The sequence below is a fragment of the Camelus dromedarius genome, chromosome 2, assembly GCF_036321535.1.
Source record: "Camelus dromedarius isolate mCamDro1 chromosome 2, mCamDro1.pat, whole genome shotgun sequence".
NCBI lineage: Eukaryota > Metazoa > Chordata > Mammalia > Artiodactyla > Camelidae > Camelus > Camelus dromedarius.
Window position 1 is genome coordinate 23,927,261 of NC_087437.1, and position 27,318 is coordinate 23,954,578.

Here is a 27,318-nt window from a genome sequence, read left to right on the forward strand (position 1 = left end):
AAGAAAGAAAGAAAGAAAGAAAGAAAGAAAGAAAGAAAGAAAGAAAGAAAGAAAGAAAGAAAGAAAGAAAGAAAGGCATTTGCATCTTGTCAAGACTTTGCCAATATATTTCAGAGGAAACAGAGTTGGAACCTCTGTTCTGAGAACACAGTGGGCCAAGGAAAGGCAGTGATTGATGCGTAGAGGACCCATCTCATTCTAGACCTGCATTCTTTTCATTAAAATGTTCACTGAGTAGCAAGAGTCTTGCTAGTCTTTCATGGGCTCATGTTTGGTAGTAAAGGTGGTGCATGGAAGACATTTAAAGATAAGTTTCACCTTTCATGAAGAAGGGGAGAAAGGATGGGTTCTAATTTGTCGTATGTGCCAATGCAGGAGCAAATACCATAGCAGGTCTTTAGTTAATACAGCCAACTTTAAAATGAATGCCATGTTCTCAGAAGGATTTTCATACTTGGGAAGTCTCCATGAGATGTAGGTATCAAGTAGCTCTTTTCTTTTGTTTTAGGGTATTTGAATTTTGTTTCCTAAATCCAAAAGTTTGTCATTAGAAGACTGTATTTACAAATGGTGTTTTCTTTCTCTCATCTTTACCCCACTGTGAAAGTTTCAACTGCTGCTGCTGTGACAGCAATTACAAAAAAATCTTTCGTTTTAGAAATTAAAGTAAAGGACAAGAAGAAGCTATGAAAGCAGGATCATCTTTAGGGAGAAAATTTGGGACGTGGAGTACAGGGTGGGGAGGGGGAAGGATGGGTTGCCAGGCAGTCTTCAACATATTGCCTGATTCTTCTTTATTTTCATTTCATTTTGCTCTCCCACCAAGAATTCATAGCAAGCCTAATGTCTAGCTTGTAATAAGCCTGCAGAAAATGTTAGCTATTCTCCCCATTTTATTGGTTAATAAGCATCAGCTTAAAAACTGCCATTTCCTTTAGCTGGTTGTAAATGACCATAAATCACACACACGTTAGTAAGATAAAGTAAGATAAAGAGGAAATAGAGGAAAAGCTTCACTCCCCTAAAGCATCACAAAGCTCTGCAAGGTAACATACTGGAAGCCTGAGGAGGTTCAGAAAGACTCCATGCTCGGTTTATGGATGCACGGCTAGCACACGGCAGAGCCAGGCTCAGGGTGACGTCTATCACAGCACATAGGACTTCTGTTCCCTTCCAGAAAGGCATTCAGAAAGGTGTCAAGTAAGGATGAAGAATGCTAAAGGAAACTGAACCAGAAAATAGAGGAAAGATTCTTTTCCCTTCATCTTACCCAGTCAAAACCCTTAATCCAGAACCCAGAACCAAACTGATGTGGGCTATCTGAGGAACTTAACTACCACATACAAGATTATTTCCAGATGATAAATTCCTAATTCCAAAGAACTAAGTGACAGAGGCTTGGAACACATTCCCTTTACTAAGTGGGCGATTATCTGGAGATTCTTTAAACACCTTATTTGTGGATGGAGATTTGGGTAGTATTTGTGTAATTCTAAAGTAGAGCCTACATGGTGCTTTGCTTAAAACAAATTTGTTTCCTCATTTTGAAAAGAGGAGAGGGATTATTGTTATTCACAAAAAGAAATTTTCCTCTTTTATGGACGTGGGGAATGTGCGGATAACTAGATGTAATAATCTGGACGACTCTGAAAACATTAGGATGGAAGGCATTAATTAAGTGAATTGGCAGTTTCCTGACTTCTGCATTTGCCTCATGTATTAAGGTTTGTTTGTTTTTGTTTGCTTGTTTTTAAGTCCTGGGAGTTGTCCATTTTTTCAGAGCCTTAGATCCTTTTTGGAATGAACTTTTTCTGCAAATAGATAAAGTTTCTACTCTATCCACTGCTTTTACCAACTTAGAAGTCTATTAATATGCTTATTTAAATCTCTAGCACAGGTATGCATTTAAAGCATGCTTTGATTTGTAAATATTAGCTTCCTTATAGAAGGTAAGCATGCCTTTTGCCACTAGAACAAATTGATTTCGTCTATCTTGCGTCTCATTTTTAAACATATTATTTACCCAACTTTTAACTTTTCCAGTATAACGTAAAAACGTCTCACTGTAATAAGATTAATAAACAGTAAAAAAGACTATGAAAAAAATACTTTAGAAGTCCAGTCCTTTTGATCAGCAAGCAGCCCTAGTACCAGAAAAACTTCAAAGTGCTTTCTAAACATTGAATTTTCATCAATGATGCTGCAAGCCTTAGCTCTCATCTTTCATGCTTACCATGCAATAACTTCAAAGGATAAAAAGAAAGAATGCTCATCTCTCAAAGCAACACTGTGCTGGGGCCAGTCATTGCGTCTTTAACTATCATGCATTCACAACCAGATAATTGCTTCATTACATTATGCTTTAATAAATATAATAATTAACATTTTGTTACCAAAAAAAAAATCTAATACTCAGACCATTCAGAAATGAAATCCAGAGCCCAAGGGATTTCTAGAAGAAAATGAAAAAGAATTAGACAGCGTCAAATATGGACATCTTCAAAGGGAAAGAGATCATTTAAACTTGTCTTTTACTTACTGAAATATGTTCTGCATATTTTATTGTTTTTGTCATCTTGCTTGTTATAATCCAGCCAGTGAATGTTCAAAGAACATAAAATCCTACAAATAAATAAGTGGGATATGAGTGAATTTACAAAGAGGCAACAATTAACATCAAGAGTCTCACATGTAAGCTTTGATTACATAAGGCAATTTTGTTTCCCAGTGGTGCTCCAGGAACATGTGATTTATCAGTAGGAGAAAAATCATAAAGTTCGAGCTTCATGACACATGTCTAATTTTCAGAGTGCAAGTAACTCGGAAGCCTCATCTGAATCAGCATGGTATCAGTCAAAATATGGGGTGATCAAGATGTTTTAGAATTCAATTACGGAGTAGTCTGGGTCAGCGTGGGAAGTTGTAATAGACACTGACCTTTGAGCAAGAGTTAGACGTATCGTTTTGGACTTTGTGGTCAGTAACCAGGCAGTCATCTGAGGAGGTACTGAAAACTCTACCAGAGGGAACTTGTGGGGGAGGGGTCAGAGCTGTGCGTTGTTCAATGGTGAACTCAGACAAGAAGAGACCAAAAATTTTGTTATACTTGTGAATTTTGTGATTTAGTTCAGGGAATATCCTCATGCCAGTGGCTTTCTGAAGATCTCTCACCACACGGTAATAAAATGGAGACAGCATTTAAAAATGAAAACATGATTCTTGGTGAGAAATTGTCCTAAAAGCTATATTGGCAAAGAAAAGTGCAAATATTTTATAATAATATGGTAAACAGGGAGGGAAAAAAAGGATAGGAGCCGTCTGATAGTCTCAGTGAGTGTGTTTCTCCCTCAGACACTGGAGTTAAAAAGTTACCTTTTTGGATGATTGGGATGTTATCTACATCAGGGCTTCTTCAATTGATAGTCATAGGAAATTGTTGACAGTGTCCATTTTTGCCATCAGCGTATTACATACAATAGGTCAGTAGGGCAGGTTAAAGATCATTTTTTAAAATATAAAATTAAGTAAGGGGCTTAACCAGAAAGGCCAAGTTAAGGTTTTGAGAAAAGGGCATGTTTGTGTGTGTGTGCATGCTTGCATTTGAGAGAGCCTACATGTTTGATGCTGAAATGCAGAATGGTCCAAAAATAGAAAAGGTGAGCAGGAAGTGGCAGGTGAAAAGCCCCATCAGGCACATAAGGAGAATGGGGAATTGAAGAAGTATTAGGTGGCTGGCAAGATTGCCTGGACAGGTTGGATTTGTAGATGAAAATGGGAATGGAGGGTGACTGCTTAGACAGGACAAAGACCTAGCACTCTACATAAATTAATTCTACCTCTACCAGTGAGAGGGAACCAGTAAGTTAAAATAACTTCTCTAAAGCTTCTGGGGAAAAAAGTACCAAAATATATTGTTAATTAAACTCTAAGTATTCATCAGTGGTATCACTAGGGGATTATTTTTAGTTAATATAATTCCCAAGGATCTTTAGAAGAGAATAGTGAATAGAGCCACTTCTTTTCCCCCACAGCAGCACTTATGAATATAACCGTAAGATTTAGGATCCTAAAACCCCGAAGAATAACAAAATATGAGAGGAGGAATGTAGGTTTATTTTAAAATTCCGTGAATTTTGGTGAGAGCACTGAAAACGGTAAGCAATGAGGGAGATATTAGAGGGAAAGTCAGAAACAGAGAAAAGCAGGCCAAGATTTGGCACAGGTATGATTTGACTTCTACAACCAATCTAGAAGAAAATGTTTTTAGTGAAACCGTAAGTTGGAAAGAAAGGACAAAGACATGATATCTGTCGACTGAAATAAATGCACAGCGTGGAAGTTGAGAGTTACGTTTTATCTGGCGGGAGGACTTAAGCTGGGATGATTGTTCCGAGAAACTGCTCCAAAGAGGTAGGGGAGGAGCTAGGATACACAGGAATTTTACAACAAAGACCAGGTAGTTGGAGCATTAAAAGATTACTTGTTAACTGAAGAAAACCAGACATCTCAAGTTAATGAATTTAGTGCTTTTCTATGTATGGGAGGGAGCAAACATTTGGGCTCATTGAATTCATTCCTTTGATAAGCACCTAGCTATCTAGGGCCAGTATCCTGTCCTTTCTTATTCTGAGTCCCCTCAGGGTGCACCATTGTGAGTGGCTGCAGAGTCTGGGCTGCAGGCTTGTCTTCACTGGGGGGTGGCGGCAGCCGCTGATGACTTGATGGCTTCAGCATTCTTCGTTTACTGATATGGTTTGCAGTATTTTTTGTTCACATATCTTTTAATAACGGAAACTAATACGTATTAACTCATCCCTGTGGACTCAAGTATCTATGTATATATTGAAAAGACAAGAAAACTGCTCTTTTCTCATTCTGAGTATCACCTAATGCATTGGTAAGCAATGAAACAGTCCTAAACTTGACCCAGGATAAATAATGTGGCTTTGCTGTTTACATATTTTTTCAGTGGAAGTGAAAATAAGCCAAAAGTCTAAAAATTGAAAGAGAAGAGTAATTCAGGTTTTGAGAAATGGTGAGTTAGGATGTGGATGGGGTATCAATCCTTGAGAAAGAGTGGGTGGGGAACCACTGGAGGAGGGCTGCCAAAAGAAATGCAGGCTCCTACATTCTGGCTTCTGAAGATTGGTAGTCCCAAACTAGCATTCTGTGCATAAAACTCACTCTTAGGGTAAACGATGTGTAAAATGGGATTGGCTAATTAACAACTGAAAAGGAAGGAAATAAACCACCTACATTCCTTAAGACCATACTTACAAAGAGAAAACAGGCACCAATCATCGATGCTTTGACTGTGACATCTAGATCTGCAGGAACGTGAATTCCGAAGTTGTCAGCATTGGTGAAAACGTCATTTACAAAGCCCGACCAGTACTTTGAAATCTTTCCAATTGTAAGCTTTTCGTTAATAGTTTTCACCTTTAAAGAGAATATAAGACGTTGTTAATTTGAAGGTGAAACTGAAGGTTTTACTTTGTATGTTTACTTCATGAGAGATAGGAATTATTTTATTCATCATCTTTAAATGATAATTCGGTGTTATTCAATCCTTCATATAAGCATAGTTGTGAAGATTTAACTTCCCAGTTTACTCTTTAGGAGTTTTGCTTTTCTGACATTTTTTTGAATCCATCATAATTCCTTTTTTTTTTCTTTTTTATGCAGATTGAGAATTTAATAACAATAAATAATTAAGGCGAAGCTACCACAAGATGGCAGCAGGTGCATAGTCTCAATTATATGGTCTAACCATGTTGGTAATTCCTTTACCTGAAGTCCAGATTTTAAACCAGAATTCTTCATTTAAAAAAAAGAAAGAAAGAAAGAAAAGAAAAAAAGAGTATTTTTGAGAAAGATTTTAGGAAGAATTTTTAAAAGAAATTAATTTCTAGATATAAATTTTTATTGCTGAGTTTATAATTATTAACACGTTTAAATATCACCAGTCATTGCTTAATCTCATTTTTCTATTACACTCAGACGTTTACTAGGTCATTCCTTTATAACTAACCCTAAGTTCTATTTTTCACTTAAAAATCCTCTGGGCTAATGTATCGCATGGGGAATTCAGACTAATCTGACATGAAAAGTCTAGTTCAGCTAGAAGGAGTCTACAATTAAACTTTATCAACTACTCATTTGCTTGCCCTGTTTCCCATTCAAAAGGTTGAAAGTGATTCATTATAAACTTTCACTTTCTGTATGGAGGTAGAAAATAGAAAATAGAGAAATTATTTAGGACATCCCTATACCATGAATACTAAAACTCAAGTTCTCTTCAATCACAGGACATATTTTTATCTTTTATTCTTAGGAAAGCCATGCCAAGTCTCTTTCGAGTGGGCTGGAGTTAGGACAGCTCATTTGCTAAATGCACATTGTATTCTAGATGAATAGTGTTCCCTGAAGTCCTGCAGACTGAAGGTCCTAGGTAGGATAGGCATGAATGAATGGAGTGAATAAATGAAGAAGAAATATACATGTGAAATTAGACTGTCTCCTCTGTCTAAGACATATTTCTAGGAAAAGTTTTTAAAGATAGTTCATATTCTTACACATTGAATTTGGAAGTAGTTTTTGTTTTTAAACATCCAATTTACACAAATATGTTTTATACGAGAATAGATTGTTTCACAAAGTGAAGTTAGCAAATCTTATGAACATGGATTTTAAATTGGTGATATTTTGATGTAGTGTGCTCCTGACATGATATCAGAACTGGGATATGTTCCCAACAGGGATACAGGAAAGATGTAATTTAGATGATTCTAAACTATATGTATTTGCTTTATGCCATAAGAACTGTAATGCCACATCAATCAAATTTTTGTGGTATGTTTTAAAAAAATTTTTGGACTTAGTATTGCTGGAATTATGAGTTATTATTGCCAGGTACAATATGGACTTACTACATTATTTCACAAGTATATTATTTTCTAAATTTATTTCAGACATATATTATGATTTGAACTTTAAAAAAATTGAATTATGTTGCAAAAAATCAGGACCTAAGTGAAAACTTCCTTTGTTTTGTCAATCATACCTCAAAATCCACATCGCCAAAACAGCCACATGTCGCACAAGGACCAACAATTTTCAAAATATCTTCTTTGTTTGCATTTTGAATTGTGAATTTAGGCAGAAAGGGGTCCCACTTCTGTGCAACATAACCAACTATAGTACCAGGAGGGGCTTGGATTTCTAACTGTAAGAAGAGATAATAATAAAGTAAGATTTTCTAAGGTTATTGTATTTTAATTTTACTATAGTGTCAAATTCTAAACAGGATACTATTATGAAATTATTTTTGTACTCTACAAAATAGACTAAATATCTGCTTCTACGTTCTGGTTTTTTCATGATTTATAGAAACAAAGATATGCACTGTATCGATACAAGTTCAGTATTGTGTGCTAAAAGTCCACGTCTTTGATCTTACTTTCCTAAGGAGAACTTATCCCAGAGCTGTCTTCTGATGCTGGGACACTAGCTTTGCCATTTTTGTTCCAAGTACAATAGCTGGTTGAGCATTGAAGCTATTTCCTATAAGGTACTTCATATCCACTCCCTTTCTGTTGTTGTTGAAACACATATCTAATTTTAATCCTCACTTACCAATTATTAAGCATTCATGATTTTTTTTCTCTTCAGATTGTCAACTTCTAGCCTTTCTGTGTTCAATAAAAAACAAATGCTTCTTGCAGAGTTACAGTCATTACACACCAATTTGATTTCTGTTTCACTTCGTCCAAAGTGTTAAAGAGTAACAATTGCATTTCCAGGCCTGAGTTCAGTATTTTGCCCCATTACCCTTCATTCCCCTAATTTCTTTTTTTTTTATTTGAAGTACGGTTGATTTACAATGTTGTGTTAGCTTCTGGTGTACAGCATATTGGTTCTGATATACATATATACTTTTTCATTATAGGTTATTTTAGGATATTGAACATAGTTCCCTGTGCTATACAGTAGGAACTTGTTGTTTATCTATTTTATATATAGTAGTTTGTATCTGCTAATCCAAAACTCCTAATTTATCCCTCCCCACCTCTTTACCCTTTGGTAACCATAATTTTGTTTTCTACTTCTGTGAGTCTGTTTCTGTTTTGTAAATAAGTTCATTTGTATCATTTTTTTAGATTCCCCAGTAAGTAGTATCATATAATACATGTGTCTTTCTCCTTCTAACTTACTTCACTTAGTATGATAATTGCTAGGTCCATCCATGTTGCTGCAAATGGCATTATTTCACTCTTTTTATGGCTGAGTAGTATTTCATTTTATATATATATAAATATACCACTACTTCTTTATCCAATCATCTGTCAATGGACATCTAGTTTTCTTCCATATCTTAGCTATTGTAAATAGTGCTGCTATGAACATTGGGGTGCATATATCTTTCTGAATTGGAGTTTTCTCTGAATATATGCCCAGGAGTGGGATTTCTGTATCATAAAGTAACTCTATTTTTAGTTTTTTAAGAAATCTCCGTATTGTTTTCCACAGTGACTGCACTAAACTACATTTCCACCATCAGTATAGGAGGGTTCCCCTTTCTCCATACCCTCTCCAGCATTCATTGTTTGTGAACTTTTTAATGATGGCCATTCTGACCAGTGTGAGGTGTTATCTCATTATAGTTTTGATTTGCACTTCTCAGATAATTTAGGATGTTAAGCATCCCCAATTCCTTTATTGTCCATCATATTGTATGTCAAAATATTTGTGTAGCCAAATCAAATACTTTATAAAATAACCTAGAGGTGGGTGAAAATAATAAAAAATGTTTGCTTTTAAATCAAACCAGTTCTCCATCATCTGATCTCCTGTAGTCTTTTCTTATTTATTAAAGTTCATAGTCTTATGTGCATGTCCGTAGTATCCTTGGATAGACAAAGGTGGTTTCAACCAGACTGCTTAGAATTATATGGATTTGTTCTGGGATCACTTTTAAGGTAATTGATTTGATTTTGACCAAATTAAAAAATACTAGTCAGTGTTAGGATACCTCTTATATTTAATTTATATGACACTGGGCTACCTTGAAATAAAACGTCAATTATCAGAAATTTTCAAAGGGGCATATATTCTGGACTATACTGATTATAGTCTCTTGAGGCATATTAGATCTTGGGTATCCTCAGGAGGAGGAAGAAAATTCTTGGGCTCCATGTGTGAGTACCTTAGCCATCCTGTCACTTAGCCAGGGAAGTGCCTATAAATAGTTGAAAAACTAGCTTCAGTATATACTGTTAGCAACTTCCCTAATTAATCTCCTTCCATATTAATATTTATTTCCCATTGTGCTAAGTAGAATATTTATACATAAGTCCTCAACAGAGAAACTTGGGCTTGAATAAGGACGCCTGGATCAAGTCCCATGTATGATCATTCCTAGATGTGTGATCATAGGTAAGTCACCACTGCTCTCTAAGCCCCAGTTTCCTCAGCTGAAAAATGCGAACAGTAAAACCTGTTCTAACTCATAGAGGTGCCATGATATCAGTGACATCAAAGTAAACGCCCCATATCAACTTAACTGCATTTTGTCAATGAAAGTTATCATATTAAACAGTGATGAAAATCCATTATATATTAAAATAAAATAATTAAATGATTCTCTCCAGAACAATAACATAGTCTTTGCTAAGCCTTGAAGTTTATCGTAAATGGTGAAGGGAATGTGAGATTCTGTTATCAAAAATAATATCCAATCCAGAGAATATCTTAGAAGAGTTTAGTATCACTCAGCACTTCCTGAACTTTGCCTCAGTAAGAGAAGACAAAGGGTAGATTTGCTTAGTGGTAGAACTCAGAGATACAATTATGTGGCTAGAATAGAAATTCAGGAGGATGTGTCTTGTTTACACAGGGCATGAGCTGTCTTCACCAATTAACATCACGGAAGCCACTCTAGTCTTTGGTTGGAAAGGAAAAAATTTTAGTGAATCACCAACTCCTTAAACTGTTCTGATCCTAAAGGAGCAATGTATTAATTCAACCAGTTGAAAGGTTAATTGCTCCATATCTCCAGATGAATGCCATTTATTAAAGAATTGCTGAACTTTCCAAACGTGTAGAAATAAAAGCATGCCCAGAGCCGATGACTAACCTCTTGTAGGTAGCAAGGGCACCAGCAGCTGTTACACCTCAAGGGCCTGTTGACTGTGATGACCTCTCGGCCTGAGTTGTCGGTGATCTTCAGTGTGCAAGAGCGCAGCGTAGAGCAGAAAGCACGGTTGAAGCAGATGCTTTCCTCCACTGCAAAGTAAATTCTTTGTCCTAAGCTGTTTTTAATCTCGTATTTGTTGCAGGTCTCAGTGCCAAGTATCACTAATGGAGGAAAACAAGAAAAAAAAAATTAAAAACCACCAATTATCAAAATAATACTTCTGCTTAGTATCAAATCTTTATACGAGTAAAATGGGCAGTGTTATTAAAAGAAAACAGAGTGACTTATCAGTTACTAAGTATTTGGTATCTTCTTCACATCAATCTACTTCCATGCTCTAAATTTTGAGAATTTAGACATAGAAATCAAGGTAAACTCTGAGAACAAAGCTATGCAATTAATAAATTTTGACTCCAGATGTATGACCTACTTGGAAACATGTGGTAACACTTTTTAATTAGGGAAGCAATGCTACAAATTAGAATCTAACACTCAAATAATAGTTCTATCATGTATATCACTTATATATTTAATTAACATTATAGGTTTAGTATATTATTGATTATTAAATCTATCAATATAGCCATATCTATGGAATTTACTGGGACAACTCATAGAGTAATGATTTTGTCTAAAATCTCTATTTGGTACTATATTTACAGATGCATGCTATCTATTTATTACAATTTTGATATATCTTAGGAATAACATAAAATATTAAGGATAAAAAACTCTTGAATAATTTGAATTCAGTTAGTCATCATTGTAAATGTGTGTATTGTTAAATGATTTGCCTATTTAATGAGTCACTGACAATATGATAAAACAGTAAATTGTTTTGATGAGTTTTTGCTAGTCTCAACCTTGACTTCTATGTCTGAAATTATTAAGAAAATTTAAATTATTAGCAGCCATGGAAATGATCAAATATCTTTTATTACCTTAAAACTGAAAAATAATGTTAGATTCCTAGTGACAATATCATCAAAGACTTAGAAAGTTTAATGCTTTTAGATTTATCTATATCAGACTAAATATATTGAAGTATATATTGAAATATATAATTCAATATTTATTTTAAAAAAGAGACCTCTTTTTGATCCAATTCTAGCCTAAACATTTAACTTTATTGTTTATAAAATATTTAGATGTAGAGAAACTTCTGCAACTTAAAATGTTTTTGACAGTTTTAATAATTACAAAATATAATATACTTACTTCCAAGAAGTTCCACCTGCTGGTGTATAATTATCAGGTCTAACTGTTAAAGGATGACATAAAGGAAATAAAAGGTGTTACATCACAGTTCTTTGAAAACCTTTGCAGCTATTAACCTGTTTACTAGACTACATGAAGTTAGGTGATTTCCATGTTCTCTATTAAAGAATGATTGAAAACTGCTCACATTTTATAATGAAAAAGAAGATAATATGATTTTTATTCAAGTAAAAATTTTTAAAAAGTACAAGAACCCTGAAAATTTCAAGACAGAATTGCCCAGAATAAGAACAGAAACTGTGGTTAGCTCTGTGTTTTTTCTGTTGTAATGCGATAAAAGAGCAGCTCTTGGAAACAATATCTTTGCAGATATTTTAAAACAATCTCTGAATAAGAATGCCTGTAAGGTTTTAGATCTCTCTCTCTCTTTTTAAGAAATGAAACAGTAACAACAAAAGACAACAATGATCTGATGCCTAGCTTCTCTCAGCCCTACCTAGCTCCGCTTTCACTATGTCACGCAGTAACTCGCTGCTCACGGTGATGAGCTGTCTTTGTTAAATCTGAAAAAGGCTAGACTTTAAATTTTTCTCCTTCACACCTTCCTTTGGACTGCAAAAAACAAACAAAACAAAAAACAACAACAAAACCCCCCAGAAACCCTGCTCATGCCAACAAAATTCCAGTTTAAGCAGAATAAGAGTTAAGCCACTAAATGCATGATGTATTAAAATTTACCTGTGTAATTAGAAATAAAATCAATTTACAGAGATAAAGTATCCACAGACAGTTGAGAAATGACTATATTAAAAAAGTATAGAATACAAATTGTCTTTTAAAGGGACTATTTAAAATATGTTCTTAGAATGAATTTTGTTTGTGTAGATTTTAGTTTTGATATTTAGTTCTTAAAGATTCACTAAGATGAAATCATGAACACTGAACACAGTGCTGATTATTGTCTTTTTTAATGCTTCATTTTCTGTTTTGCCTTAAAATTTTCTTCACTTTATTCTCCCTTCACAAATAATAAATTCACTGGTAACTGGTAAAGGGAAGTAGTCATTACCAATATTTGGTATTGGTTAAGCATCACAAACCCTGAAAATATGGTTACCTTATTTCCTTCATTTATATTATTTCTTCATGGTATCATTTCTTCTATATAAGTCATTATTGATAAAACTGTGCATGTAGCCTCCTTTTTAAGATTCACAAAAAAATTTTTTTTTCAAAAGTAATTTACGATTTAAGATATTCTAAAACATATTTTAACAACCATGACAAAGGCTTTTTAAAAAAAGTTAGAATTGGTCTTTTGTAGTGTAGTGTTGTTAGCTCTGTTCTCCTCTTTTGAGGAAAAGGGAGAGTCAAGAGAAAAGAGGAGTAGTAAGCTTCAATAAGGACTTCCACGATTTTTAGCCATGGATCCATGTGGGAGTAACTTAGGGATGGAGAAGAAATATGGGGGCGAAACTCAGGTTTCAGTTGAGGAACTTTGAATATTTGTATCATGGATCAAGATTCCATCTTGAAATTTAGAGACTATTAGTTGAAAAGAGAAATTGTACCTTTCTAATATCTAACAATAGAGGCTGTTTACTGAGGTAGTCACTGTGCTAGGTATTTTGACGGTGTCTGATTTAATCCTCACACACACTCAGAGAGTTAGGTATCATTACATTTAGTGTGTGAGGAGACAATCCCAGAGAGAGAAAGAAGTTTGCTTAAGATCACAGAGCCTGTAAATGGTTAGGCTGGGATTTGACCCAGGCAGGGATGCCACCGACTTTGACATGCTTTCTGCTCTGCTGTACCAGCATCACTAAAGTAACCTTAGGACCTGGGAGAAACAATTCTTAAGTGATGCTATGGGACTTTGAGTACCTTGCCTCCCTATTTACTCTCAAACTCACCCATCCTCTGTAATAACATTTGATTTGCTCTCTCTGTGTGGGAAAACCTCCTGGATTTGAGGGTCTTGTTTTTGGTTATTTTTGTAATTTCCTTTGAGTCCCCCTGGGTCACTTCTAAACCATGGTCCAAAAGAGCCCTTTTCATCTTTTGCTATTAATTGATGGACTAGGAATTTTTGGAAACTTTAAATAGACTGCATCATGTATTTGAGCATTAGGGCAACTGAAGCCCTCCTCAAGTACGAAAGCTGTAGAATGGACACCTAATGACAGCCTTGAATATGTAGCCAAGAATCAATTCTTATATATAATTTATCAGGTTTACAAGTGTCAGTGATTCCATTTAATATAAGTACTTAAAAATAAATGAGGTCTTTACATGTGTCTTTGTAGATTTTAACTCAAAACTCTCCCCTATAGGTGACTAAGTTATAATCGTTATCCTTTGATGCTTATGAGATAAAATGTTATTGACTATTATGAATATGTTAATCCAATCTGGAAAGAGAATGTATTGGTTTTATTCTTAGGCTTAACCTACATGAACAACATATATGTATACACATATACATATGTGTATGTATATATATGTATACACAAACACCTCCCTCCCCTCACCTAGGGGTTTATTTTCAAATTGTTAATGGGAACACAATTTTCAATAGTCATTGGATAGTCTTGATTAAAAGAGAATAATTCAAAAAAATTTTACATTGTTTTTTTAATTTAGAAGGATATTTATTGAATAATTTTGTGTTTGTATATTGAAGCATATACTATTTTCACATGCTCATAATTTTATTTAATCTTGTGGGATTTTAGATAAAAGTTAGCACACAGAATTCTTTATATATGTTTCTTACAAACAAGTAGAATTAAACTTCAAAAGGCTCATTCATCCTGTTCTGTATGCACCACTTTAAAGCAAGTAAGTGTTCTGTTAGTATGAAGATTGTAAATTGTCTCCCTTTGAAGTAAAATAGTCACCAATTTTGTGGCATATTTTTGTTTCCTGAAAAAAAAAAAGATTACCAAAGGTATATTTTTGGAAAATTGACTTCATTTTAGAACGGAAGCCAATGGGTTCATATCTCTATCTACCGAATGTGAAAAACATGTATTTGTGTCAAGCATCTGGCTCCTGGTGTGTCATCATTCATGGATGGAAGAAGAATATGTGATGACCATATGTGGTTATCAAACCTCAGCCCTCTGGCACTGGTATATCACTTTTATACTTGGCAAAACCTTGTCTGACAACAGTCCCAAACAGCTTGCAGCAGTTAATCAACTCTAGTCAGCTATTACAGCTGATCCTTTCTGCAGATGGAAGATGGTAGGTTAGCTTTTCCAGCTCTTTTACATATCTCCCTGAGCTCTCCAGTCTCTAAAGTACATTTGTCTGCCAGTGGGTTTCTGGAGACGGCATCTGCAATTATAAACATTTTCCCAGGAACATATGCTGCATGCAGCTTAAACCCTATCAGGCATAACCAAAATCTCTTGTACCTTCAGGGAATTAACACAGAGATTTGATTTTGATAAAGGAGATAGACTTTATAGTTTGAAAGAATGCCAAACAAGCTGAAAATTGCAGCAGATGTGCTGACATCTCAATATTAGTGTAAGTGTGTTTCTAATCTTTTGTAGGATAAATACAAAAGCAACAAGAATGTACGTAACTATCGGTTGCTTTTTATGTGCCCTAGAATTCAGATGATGATATTTCTTGATTATTTATTATAAGGCTTGAATCATCGCTTACCCTCTAAGGAACCGAACAGTGGCTGGATCTAATAATAATAACTATCTTCTGAGCAAATTGGCCCGGAGATGCAACAGTATAAGGAGACAATAATGCTACCTTGATAACTGGCTTTCTCTTGGATTTCCAACCACATTTTGAGATTCAGCTGACGATGATGAACTGTACTCATTGCAGAAGTCTCTCCTGAGTACTTTGATCCTTAACAACCTTGCTCTACTCTGTACACCTGCACAAATTAAAACTGTGTGCTCATCTGGCTCTCATACCCAGCCTCGCACTTTTTGTCAACATTTTTTGTCTTTGCCTGTGAGGTTGCAGAATGTTTGGGTGAGAAGGACTAGGTTTTATGCCATTTATATACCTTGATTGTAGCAGGTACTCAATAAATATTCTTTAATAGCTGTAGGTGACTAGACATTTTAGACAATTCCTCCAGGATAAATTTGCTGACACCTTGAGCAATGAGCAGAAGAGGGATGCATGTGCTAAACAGCTCAATCAAAAAGGTTTAGTCTCCTCACTCTGTCGAATAAATAAGGCAAATAGAAATGGTCATATAGGAACACATAAGCTTCTTCTCAATCAATGGAAATAAGTAAAATACACATTTTAGAATTTCATGATTTATAATGCTTTTCTGACCTCAGTAAGTTATTTGTTGAAGTTCTTCAATCTTGATCAAAAGGCAAGAAACCACAGTTGTATTCATTTTAAGGGGAAACAGTTCATAGAAATAGAGAAAGTCACCTGGCTTAAATATTCCAGACCAGGAGGGAGACTGCCTGGTGGAGGGAGACCCGGCTGCCACACTAAGTTCCCTGAATTGGACGGTGAGACGTGAACGCCATGGTCTGGGTCTGGAGCTCCGGGAAGAAAACTGGGCAGACCTCTTCTCTGGTTCTGTGCATCTGCAACAGAATGAAAATCCCAGCCCATATTTAAAGTTAGGCCATTTTATTTAGTTTGTCTTATAATCTTTGTTACTTCTTAATTCCGACGGTAGGATGTCTGCTGCTGCCTTTCCCTTTAGTGCCCTTTCCTTCAGAGCAAGGAAGAGGAATGTGGAAGACTACCAGAGGTGGTTGTGAGAAAAAGTTGGGTAACTTGGGCAAAATACATGATTTTAAAAAGATACATTTTTTTGAAGGCAAGTTAAACTTCTATTCAAAGAGCTGGAAGATTATAAACCACAAAAGGAAAAGTGATGGTAAAAGAAACTAGACATTCTCCACTCATAAAAGGAGAGCCTTAGAAATCGGTTCTGAATCATAAGTATGACTTTCAAGCTTTTCCTCCCTTCCTCAAGTATTATGAAGGTGCCTTATATTTCCAAGGAGATTTTCTCTCTTTTTATCAATCATGCTGCTAAGGCTATGTTTAATTCAGTGGTTCTTAACTTTAGCCTGCACCAGAACCACCTAGAGGGCTTGTTAAAACGCACAGGCTGGGCCCACTCCAGACTGGCTGGCTCAGTGGTTGCGGTGGGGGTGGGGCTAGAGAATTTGCATTTCTAATAAGTTCCCAGGTAAACTAATGCTGCTGGTCTGACGATATATCCTTTGAGAACTAATGGTTTAATTCTATATATACTATAAGATTCTTATAACTAATGTATTAGTTTCTTAAGAGCAGTGTAATATCTAATTTAACTTTGATTTCTCAGTATTTGGTATAGAAGCACCCTCAAAATTTTGACAGTATGAAATCCTTTGTAGCTCATTCAACATTACAACTTTATTATTATGCATAAGCTCTGATGTGTGGTGCATGCGAAAGTCTTCTTTGTTAAAAATATACTTTACGGCTTTTCTACTATTATTTTTCCTGTTTCTTTTTTCACATGACTGCTATTTGGCTATCTCCCTCATTAGATACCAATATGCATATTTTTAAAAGACTATCACTGTTTTCACTTCTCATCTTTATTAAGCCAAATTATAAGAGTTCATATATGTGCATTCATTTGGTTTACACTTTGCTGTTTTAGATTGAGTGTAGGGGTGGAGCAAGGTTCCTGACAGGTGTTTTCAAATAGTAGAGGGACTGTAATGAAGACAGGTAACTTGACTATTTTAAAGACATAAAAATGGGAGGGACAAGGAAACTGGTTCTGGATTAATATAAGGAAGAAATTTATAACAGCTGCACAAAGATTTGGATAGGGACTCACTGTATGTATATTAAAACTGGAGTGACATCTATATAATTCACAATAGATTAGAATGGTCTCTCTTCAGCACTGTCACCAAGTCCACACAATGTGTGTGTGGAGGGGGGGTAGGTGGGTGGTGGGGGTGGGTGGTATTCTTATGAATCTTTTAAACCTCTAAAATTAAATTTGAAGAAAGGACTGAATTTCTTTTGGAAATTATAAGTTTCCCTTCATTAAGAGAATTCAAGGATAGCCTGGATAAGCACGTGAAGAGGACTTTAAAAAAAACAACTGGCGAAGAAACATAGGCATCCAAGGGGTGGGCCTTTGGACACTGACATAGACTATTTCTAGCAATGATAGGCTCAGTAAGGTCGTGTGTACGGGTGGTGTTAATGAGGGACACTAATTGCCAGATGATCTGTTTGCTTATTTAACCAGAAGGATGTAGGAATAGACGGAGATGGATCCCCAAGATGATACTGGTCTGAGATGTTTAGAATTTGGACATGCTTTAGGGGTAGGGCCACATGGAAACAAACTTGTCATTTGGCTCCACTAACACAGAGCTCTATACCGATGATAATACAACAGTTTGCTTCCCCAAAGGCCCCCATCCTGAGCTTCTCTCAGATCTAGGCAGACATAAAGGGTATAGGCTTTAGAACTCCTCTTGCTCTTGAGAATGAGACCCCAAGCGGTAAACTGAGAGGAAGACTATGTATCACCATGTCAGATTTAGGAGAGGAGCTAATGCCCACTAGGGCAATAACTGGAAAATAATACAAGGCAACAGACATCCTTTCTTTGGCATTAGTGCCAAAACCACTGCTGTCGTTGACTTTCAGAGAAACAAAGGCAAATTGTGATCTAGGGAAAACTAGTTCATAATGATGAAATAGTAGGCGTTCATCTTGGGAGTGGAGGTGCATGGCTATTGATCAAAAAGGGAACATTGTGAGGTACCAGAAATGTTCTGTGTCTTGATCTTCATGGTGGTTACATGAGTGCATCCTGATTTTAAGAATCATAGAACTTAAGTTTGGTGCCTTTTATGCACTTAACTGTCCACATGTAATCCTTTGATTAAAAAATAATGGGTAGGGATTAATTTCTGATAATAGCTGATAGAAGATCATTAGATTCTCTCTCATTGTCAATTGTATTGTTAAAAAGATTAGCAAACTACTCCAGTTTAATCTTGTAAACTATTTTGCTGTGACAAAATGCATCCGGTAGGTTGTTGAGTTTCTGGAGGGTGGCTCTATATTCCTGACCGAGGTTTTTAGGTTGTTAGATTTCGCAGCAGGTCCAGAAGCATTAATGCACCAGGGCCGAGAGCAGAACATGCCCATTATCTTTAGTGGGAGCAGAGGCTCAGTCAGAGACTGCTGAGATCATTTCTCTTCTGGGGTTTCAGCTTACATCGGAGCAGCACTGCCTTTGAAGCTCTAAACTGAAGCTCCTGTTCAGTTTAGATCATCCTGGAAACTCTTGTTTTTCTCAAACTTAAGAGACCAACCCATTCTTCAATTTATGTTTATTTATACTAAACCAGGGGACTTCCAGACCACACAAATACTTCTGTTCTAATGGCCTCCAGTCTCCTGGCTGATGTAGTGATGCTTACTGAACTGCCTACGAAATGTAAAATGTTGTTAGCCTGCATTCCCTGGGAAAACACTAAATGCCAGTGCAGACTCATGGGTCAGAGAGCATCATGATGTTATAAATAATGTCTTTAAATATCTTTGAATAAAACTCCACAAAAATATTTTCGGGAAATGATGATATCCTGACTTGCCCCTCAAACCGGATGTCTAATTCCAAAGAAAACTTCATTTTTTTTACTTTTTTTTTTTTTTTAGAAAAGGGTCTCTAACAAATGTTTTACCCACTTCATCTGTTAAGTATTTTGAGTGGGTTGCAGAAAGAGTGTTAGTTTTCCACCTGAAGTTTTACCTCTAAGTTTTGTCTTGAGTCCTTGTGATTACTGAGCATCGTAGCTTTTTTGGAAGATTAATCGTATTTTGATCATAATATTGCTTTCTAGTCACAAGTTTCTTCAAAGACTCAGACCACCAGATGAAGAAGGAACTCCTTTGAATTTCTATCTACTTTTTTAAAAATGTATAACCAGCTTATAAATATTTCACGTACTCTGCAACTCTTTACCTCACAGGCCACAGTTGTTGCTGTGGCTTTTAGAAAGCGATGAAGTGTTTTGGACTGAGTCTTAGTGTCAATCTTAAATGAAAGAAAGGACTTGTCAAGATTTTGTTTGTCTGTCTTCAGACAGAGAAATGAAGCACGTATATATTAAAATTCATGATTCTGATGTTTCATGTCTATATTTTACAATTTGTTTGCACTCTCCCAATGATACTCAGGGACTGGGGTACATTAAATGTTGACAAAAAATGAAAAGATTGCTTCCTTTGTTCCAAATTGAATAGCATCCAAAAAACAGAGTTTGATAAAGGAAACAAATAAGTATACACATTTCTTTGAATGCATCATTAAGTTAATTCAGGATATTTTAAATCAGTGGGCTCTATTATCCTATTTGCAATTAGGTTAAAAGGTTTCCACCAATTATACTAATCATAATTCTCCACATTAAAACTTTTCATTATAGCCTAGAGTTTAATGGTTTCTTCTGATAATGGAATGAAAACACATTATAATTTCATTTTTATATAATTTCACAAGTGTTTTTAGTGAGATTGCAACCCATTATCTTAAAACAAGCACATCCCTAGTCTTTTGAGAAGTTCTTTAAAGTAACACTGATGATATTTACATAGTTTTAGGCATTTGAGGAAAACCTACCAGTTCCTCCTCGCAAAGTCTTTAATTAATCTGCTCACTTAAATTAGTTTCTGTTTGCTTTTTATATATAATTTACCATCAAAGAAATTTTGAAAGATTTTTTGCTAGTTCAGATGTGTTTACTTCTAGTCCGTTACATTTACTAGAATTTCTCCATAACAATGTTGAATTCTCTATGATAAATGGCTGTATCACATATTTTAAACAACAAATGGGAAATTTAAGAATACTGAGCTATACTTTTACACATTTTAACTTACATGTGAAAAGTTTTCTTCAAATGCCTTTAAACTTGAAATATCAACTTGTCTTTGTGTTTGACATTAAATATTTCTACTCTCAATTTTGCTATGCTGCTTTTCTTATTAAGTCACTAGGTGTATATTTATGGTAACGAAAACATTGTTTCGTTTCTTCACTGTTTCAAGTCTTCACTTTTACATTCTATCAGCTAGAGTGGTTTTCTTTAAAATTTAACACAACATGCTCCTTGGAGTTAAAATTCAAAAATTCCAGTGTTCAAAAGCACTAAGTGACAGGTTCTAAAGTATCAGTCTCACTGATTAGAACATCCTTACAACTGTGTATTTTTAGCCATAATAAAAGCAAAATTTTTTTAGCTGCCTATATCCACTCTTACCTTTAGAGGCCATGAAGATGTCTGAGTCCCTTCTTCAAAGGCAGTCGGGTTAAAAGAAGAAGCTTTTCTTCCTGAACCAAGGGGAGAAAATACAGCATGCAGGAAACTTCAGAAGGTGTCTGTCTAGAGGAAGGGAGTGCTTTGCTGTTTCCAGAGGGCTGTATTTCATCATTTTGAACAACAGGGGGAGACGAAGCTATCATCAAAAGTAAACACTACTCAGAAACCCTAATACCACTTGGTGGCTGAAAGAATTTCAAAATAATAACAACCAGGAAGAAAAATATACAACACTCATTTTTATGGCTCTTATTTCCACTTAAGTTTAAAAAATTATCACTTGGAATACATATTTTTTCATTCATGACTATATCTGAAATACTCTATTATTTTTTCTAATTTCTCGATCTCTCTTGTACCAGAGTCTGTGACAAAACATTCTATCACATGTAAGCTTCTGATAGTTCTAAATAAGTTTTTCTGTATTTTGAAAATGTTTGAACATCCATATTCTTATTTTTTCTCAAGATTTCTCCCTACTCTCTCTCCCGATAACAAACAAGAAGAGGATGTTTTCCCCACTATTTACAAACAAATACATCTTTATTTTCATTTTTAGTTGAATTTAATGAGTCAGAAGCATTTGAAAATACAAACCTCCAATAACCTCCCAAATTTAAACAAAATATACAGGTAATAATTAACTGTATTGTGTACTGAGGAGGAAAAAGAAACCAAACCAAACCACTGTAACCTGCATATTTCTAAATGCAGCTAACCAAGTGACCGTGGAGATTTTGCTCACAAAGTCAATTGCCCTGGGTGGCATGATTTGCAAAAGTTGAACCTGAAGGATATACTGGGTTATCAGCAACACTGTCTACTTTCAAAAATAGTTAAGTGGTGTGAAGAGGCATGGATAATGATGAAAGATTGTAAAGCCAGCTCACAGGTTGTAGACAGCCAAAAATTTGGGTTCTTCTGATTTGGCAAAGAGATGTTTCTTTTTGTTGTTGTTTTGAAACGTTCAAGGTTGAAAAGGGCTGCCGTTATTTGTTACCATTTTGCAGAAAAGGTGTTTAAATATATTTGTAGTTTATATCTAAATTCTGTGTTTCACAGACTTCTTAATGTTGGTCATGGGCATTTGGAAAACCTTTGATCCAAAGAACCTAAGTTGTTATTAGCACTATCAACCATGGTATTTTAAGTTATGGTCCTAATGGACCAGTTAATTTTGATTTTTCAACAGAGCACCAATTATGAAACAAAATATAAACATCTAAATGAATTAAGCATGAAGGAGAAGCTCACAAACCTTCCTTAAGGGACCTCTGGTACGTTTCAAGTGGCCTATTACCAAGGACTCCCACCCTCCACAAGCTAGCCTCACCTCCGGTCCTGCCTTCCAGGTGCCCTCACTCCATTGCTCCTAACACTTGCCACCTCTGGAGGAGCACCAGGACCACTATCAATCCTCAAAATGGTCACACTGTCCTCTTGTATCTGTGCTATGAAGCCCTTGGCTTTTTCAAGCAGCATCAGATTTATTTTGTCATCAGTGTTTTATTCTGCTCCCTGAATCCCATGAAATTAAACAGTACAAGGTAGGCCTGTCCAGCAGACATAAGCCAAGACTTGAGGATAGCGGTGGGGATTGCAGTACAAAAGATGAGATGTGAAAGTGAGTATCAGAAAACCTCGAATCAGTGGTCTGCCCCTTCCCAGCAAAACTCCCCACTAGCTTCTCTCTCCTAATCTTGTGCCCTGCTGCTCTGCTGCTTGGGTGTGCTCATCTTCTTAGGATGCCCTGCCTTGCTTGTCCTTGTTCTCCCCTCCTTCCACCTTGAAAGAAGAATTTCTGTATCCCCTATCTTCAGTTTCAGCCAAAAGGAAATGGAAACACATTGCATCATAATCTGGTGCAATCATGCCCTGCCCGTGGCCTTTGCACAGGATGTATCACAGCTATTTCAGAAGATTTGTCCATTCAATGTTACATCATTGTTCAGAACTTCCCTATCATTTAATTCTTTAGCTGTTAGATACTAGACTTAAATTTTCATGGCTGAAAGGGCTCACTAAAATTGTCTTACTCAGTACAAAGGGAGAGACTGTCAATTTATTTAAACCTAGATAGTGAGAGAAAAGAAATGCCACCTGTTATAAGCCAAAACAGAACAAAGTCAGCAATGTGCTCTGGATGACATCCTTTGGGGAGAGAATGCAGAATGGATTAAGATGTAAGCCTACAGATCTGGGACAGGACCAAGGACCAGGACTGGGAGTACTGGCTTTAGGAATATTTCATTAGCTTAATGGTTATTCTGCCTCTGGTTTTACTATGAAAATATGTGTCCCTGGAGGGGAAGGGTATAGCTCAGTGGCAGAGCACGTGCTTAGTATGCACGAGGTCCTGGGTTCAATCCCCAGCACCTGCATTAAAAATAAATAAATAAATAAACAAACCTGATTACCTCCCCCCACCAAAACAAAAACAAAAACAAAGGTAAAAAAATGTGTCCCTAGAAATTATATGCATACATGCATAAATATATACATATGGACATATATAACTAAGTATACATATATATGGAATATGAGAGAATTACTTGTTTTTCTTGATTTATATAAATGTTATTTTAAGTATAATTCTAAAACATGTTTTACGCATTTAATATTGTGGTTTTTTTAAATTGACAATAATGTATAAAATTACATTGTTTTCAGCCACTGTATGTGATTACATTTTATGAGTATATTGAATACAATTTTTGCCCATTGCCATTTTAATGGACATTTGGTGTTTCCATTGTGGAAGACAATGGTTCGTATGCACAGGTGTAACAGTCCTTTTGAAGGTATATATCCAGGAGTAAAAATGCTGGCTAATGGGATAGGGAGGTCTTTATCTTGGTATCACCAAGTTGATCTCCAATGTGCTTGTGCCAATTCACATTCCCAGCAGTAAGGGATAAGGGGTCCCATTTCCACATATCCTGTCCAACAGTAGCTTGGTCAGCATAGTGGGGAATTAACTAGGGGACTTAATATTAATTTATGAGAAGGCAGCATCTAGAGGTCTTAATGACATTATAATCTGAGAAATGTAAACACCATTGTGTGTATTTATGTTTTCAGCTGTTTCTATCATGCCATATCATACAAGAATAATTAACAGCAAATTTATGAATAGCTGGTCATAAAAGTAACCACTACAGGTGGGGAATCGTATGTAAATGGACTACAATTTAGTGGTAAAAATAACTTCTTTCATTCAGTGAGGCTCACCGTATGATCTGCTAAAATGTGAATCCGCTTTTAACAGTCTTGCAGCACTTAAGGTGTGCATTTCTATGCATAAATCTTATCCCTGGGTTTATAAATTCCCATACTGAAATTTACTGTGGAACAGAGCAGGGTGTAAATAAACAAATGAAATAAAGCAAATAGGGGGAGACTATCATGATTAAATAAATCTTTTCCAGAGTTATTTGATTTGCAACTACATTGCTAAATGTAAAATATCCAACTCCTTAATGCAAACTTGGATGTTTCTTCCCTGGGAACGGGCAACTCCAGTTTCAACAGCCATTATCCACACTTTGCAGACTTCCTGTCAAAGTGTATTTCTTTACTATCTTATTCAAACCCACCCTTTACGTGCAGTGCTTCATTCATTCTTCAGTAGACATTTATCAACTGTTTACTATGTGCGTATCAGTAGACAGCTTATTGAGATGTAATGCTATGGCCTCCTCTCTTGGGGAATGAGGACTTCAGTGGAGTATCACAACACAGGGATGCAAGAGTCCTTCAGTATTTTTAAAAGTAAGGGTCAGTTCCCACCTTCTGAAAATCAGATGATGTAACTCATCCTCTCTCTGAAAAGGAAAGCTAATCAAAGTCAGTAATGCATCATTCAAATGAGCAATTCTTTGTTCCACATCTACATGTCTAAGTTTCCTTTCCTGTTACTTTAAAACAGAAAAATAATAACTATTAAGATATTTTTTCTTAAATACGAAAGAATAGTATATTGGATCATGCTTCTTAACTATTAATAAGAGATTTCTTACCCTCTCTCTTTCTGCCTACTTAAAAAGATATTGATTTAAATGACTAGAAAAAAACATAGAAAAGAATTCTAGATACAGAGAAGAATCTGTGAAACTGAAAAAAGCTGGTTCTGGAGCAAATATATCTTGAGGGGTCCCCACTCACTGAGATATGACACAAAAAAGACTCCTAATTTAGAGTCCTGTGCACAGACTCCACGGGACAAAAGGTATTCCGTAATCAGTAGATTGTAAAGCCCAAGGCAGAAGCAAAAGTTTAATTTGTATGTAGAAGTTCTTTTTTTAATTTTCAGCCTTCTACATTTTCTCCAGGTAGGATGAAGTTAAGTTGAATGGTGGTCTTTGAAGTCATCTGTCTTTATTGTACTTTGTCTTCTGGCGTTTGCCTGATCTGCTATACATAATGCAAACTTTGGCAGTTCATAACGGCATTTTCCCTTTAAAGAGTCTAAAAATAGAGGAAATATTCTGAGAGGTTGTGGCTTATTCCAGGCCATGTTACTAGAAAAAGAGACTGGCATTCCAAGCAGAAAACTGTACGCTACAGACATATGACATATCAACAATTATTTATTTCGATGTTCTTCAGGGTGTATGTGTGTGTCTCTGAGAGAGAGAGGAGTGGAAGGAGAGAGAGAGAGAGAAGGAGAGAGAGGGGGAGGGAGGAGATTGGAGCTACTAAGTAGATTGACAGGGAGAATTAAGAAAACATTAAAAAGCTTCAGAAATCCCAATGCTCCACACCAAGAACGGCTTTACCATTTTGAAAATCTCTTTATTTCTATCATTTATTTTAAATATGCTTACCTTGTGCCGTGGTTCTGGTGCCTTACTCAGTGTGGTTGCTTTGTTCTCCCAACATCTGCCTGCATCTTCAGACATCACCAAAATACTGCAACCAGCCCTTCGGGAGCCGCAGCTGACAGCCCAGCAGTGCTCTGCATACAATTGCCTTCATTGACAGCAGCCATATCAGGCACGGCAGGCAGGCGAGTGCAGCTGCAACCTGGTGCCAGCTAGACTACACCAATTGTTTTCTGCAGCACGCTTCCTTTGCATTTCCAGCCTCAAAAATAAGCTTCCCCAAGCTTGGATCCCCCCGTCAAGAGCAAAGTTCCCAAGAAATTCAGATAATTATTATAACAAATATATATTAAACATTACACAGCATACATTCATTTATGCTGAAGAGTGCATGTTTATGGGGGAGGGTATAGCTCAGTGGTAGAGCACGTGCTTAGCATGACTGGTTCAATCCTCAGGACCTCCATGAAAAAAATAACTAAATAAGCCTAATTACCCCCCTCAAAATAAATAAATAAATAAAAAGAAACTGGCGCTTTAAAAAAAAAAGAGCCTGTTTAGTGTTTTCTTCTGGTGCTATTTATAGGCTAGATCATCCCCCAAATGTTATTGCATTTAAATGCACGTTTTTCAACATGGTGGCAGAAAGAGTGGGATGGGACTGTCCCCTAAGCCACGGAGAGCCCCTGAATGGGGCTGGGAGGGGGAGGCCTGTGTCAGTGCACATCCTTTTCCTTGTCTAATGCAGGTCCTGACCCGTCGTAGGCATTTGTGAAATGTTAGCCAGAAGAATGATGGAATAGATGTTACCAAAAGCGTTGTTTCTGGTTTGGGTCTTCTTCCTTTTATTATTTTGTCTACAGGCAAAAGTATGAACAGTGAGAAATGAATGAGAATTATGATCTTGATCCTGACTTCAAATGATAGTTGTGATTTGAGTAAGATGTATACAAGTATGCTTTGTGTTTGGGGCATAACTAGAAATAATGCTGCGTTTGCTTCAGGGAGGTATATTGATGTTTTGTATAGTTGTATTTTTTCCTTTTGAAATCTCCTTAGTTATGTTTTTCTCTAGTTAACTAAATAGATTCTAGTGTAATGTGGTCACTAGAAACGCATTTTGAAGCACATATGTAATTTAAAACTTTCTAGGATCCACATTTAAAAATTAAAAGAAACAAGTGATATTAATTTAAATAATATATTTTATGTAACCAAATATTTCAAACAGATTATAATTTTCACATGCAGCATTAGTCCATTTTCAAGTGCTCAATAATCATGTATGGATGGGTGGCTACTGTATTAGACAGAGAAATTCTAGATATTTATCCAGAAAAAGGCTTGGCTGGTGAACAGATTAGAAGTTGCGTGTGAATCTTATGTGTTTGTTTTGAATATATATGTGCATTAAAATAATTTTGAAGTTCAATATTTAATTTCTATTTTGAAATAATAGTAACACATTGATACTGGCAAACAAGTTGAAATTATACTGAAAATGATAAATGAAAAGTAAAAGATGTGTATATTTTTAGGTTAAAAAAATGCTTATACTTATCATATGGGAATATATATTAAGAATTTCTACCTATATGAAATGTTATACAAACTGACATGCACTGTGCTCAACTTTAGTAGTAAACAGAAAAAAATTAATGAGATACCATTAGCCACTTACTAGAGTGGCAGAAATTAAAAGGGCTGACAGTAC

The 27,318-nt window shown here is 35.8% G+C and overlaps 1 protein-coding gene across 1 annotated transcript; it reads right to left on the reverse strand.

Annotated features, from left to right (window-relative positions):
• PLSCR5 (phospholipid scramblase family member 5) lies at window positions 1-25,895 on the reverse strand. The gene is made up of 9 exons (XM_010980575.3): window positions 25,608-25,895; window positions 20,722-20,792; window positions 15,845-16,005; window positions 11,414-11,456; window positions 10,136-10,356; window positions 7,064-7,225; window positions 5,278-5,439; window positions 2,540-2,622; window positions 1-2,452 (listed from the first exon to the last, which is right to left on the reverse strand). The coding sequence occupies exons 2-8, from the start codon at window positions 20,732-20,734 to the stop codon at window positions 2,584-2,586; spliced, it is 801 nt and encodes a 266-aa protein (XP_010978877.1). The 5' UTR covers window positions 20,735-20,792; window positions 25,608-25,895; the 3' UTR covers window positions 1-2,452; window positions 2,540-2,583.
• Window positions 25,896-27,318: the final 1,423 nt, after the last annotated feature.

Bases quoted from the DNA above. Each gene is read 5' to 3' on its own strand.
- PLSCR5 (XM_010980575.3), bottom strand. The intron at 11,457-15,844 runs GTGACTTTCTCT...ATCCTTTAACAG, and splicing joins GTCTGGAATATTTAAGCCAG to TTAGACCTGATAATTATACA. The intron at 10,357-11,413 runs GTAAGTATATTA...TTCCTCCATTAG, and splicing joins GCAGGTGGAACTTCTTGGAA to TGATACTTGGCACTGAGACC.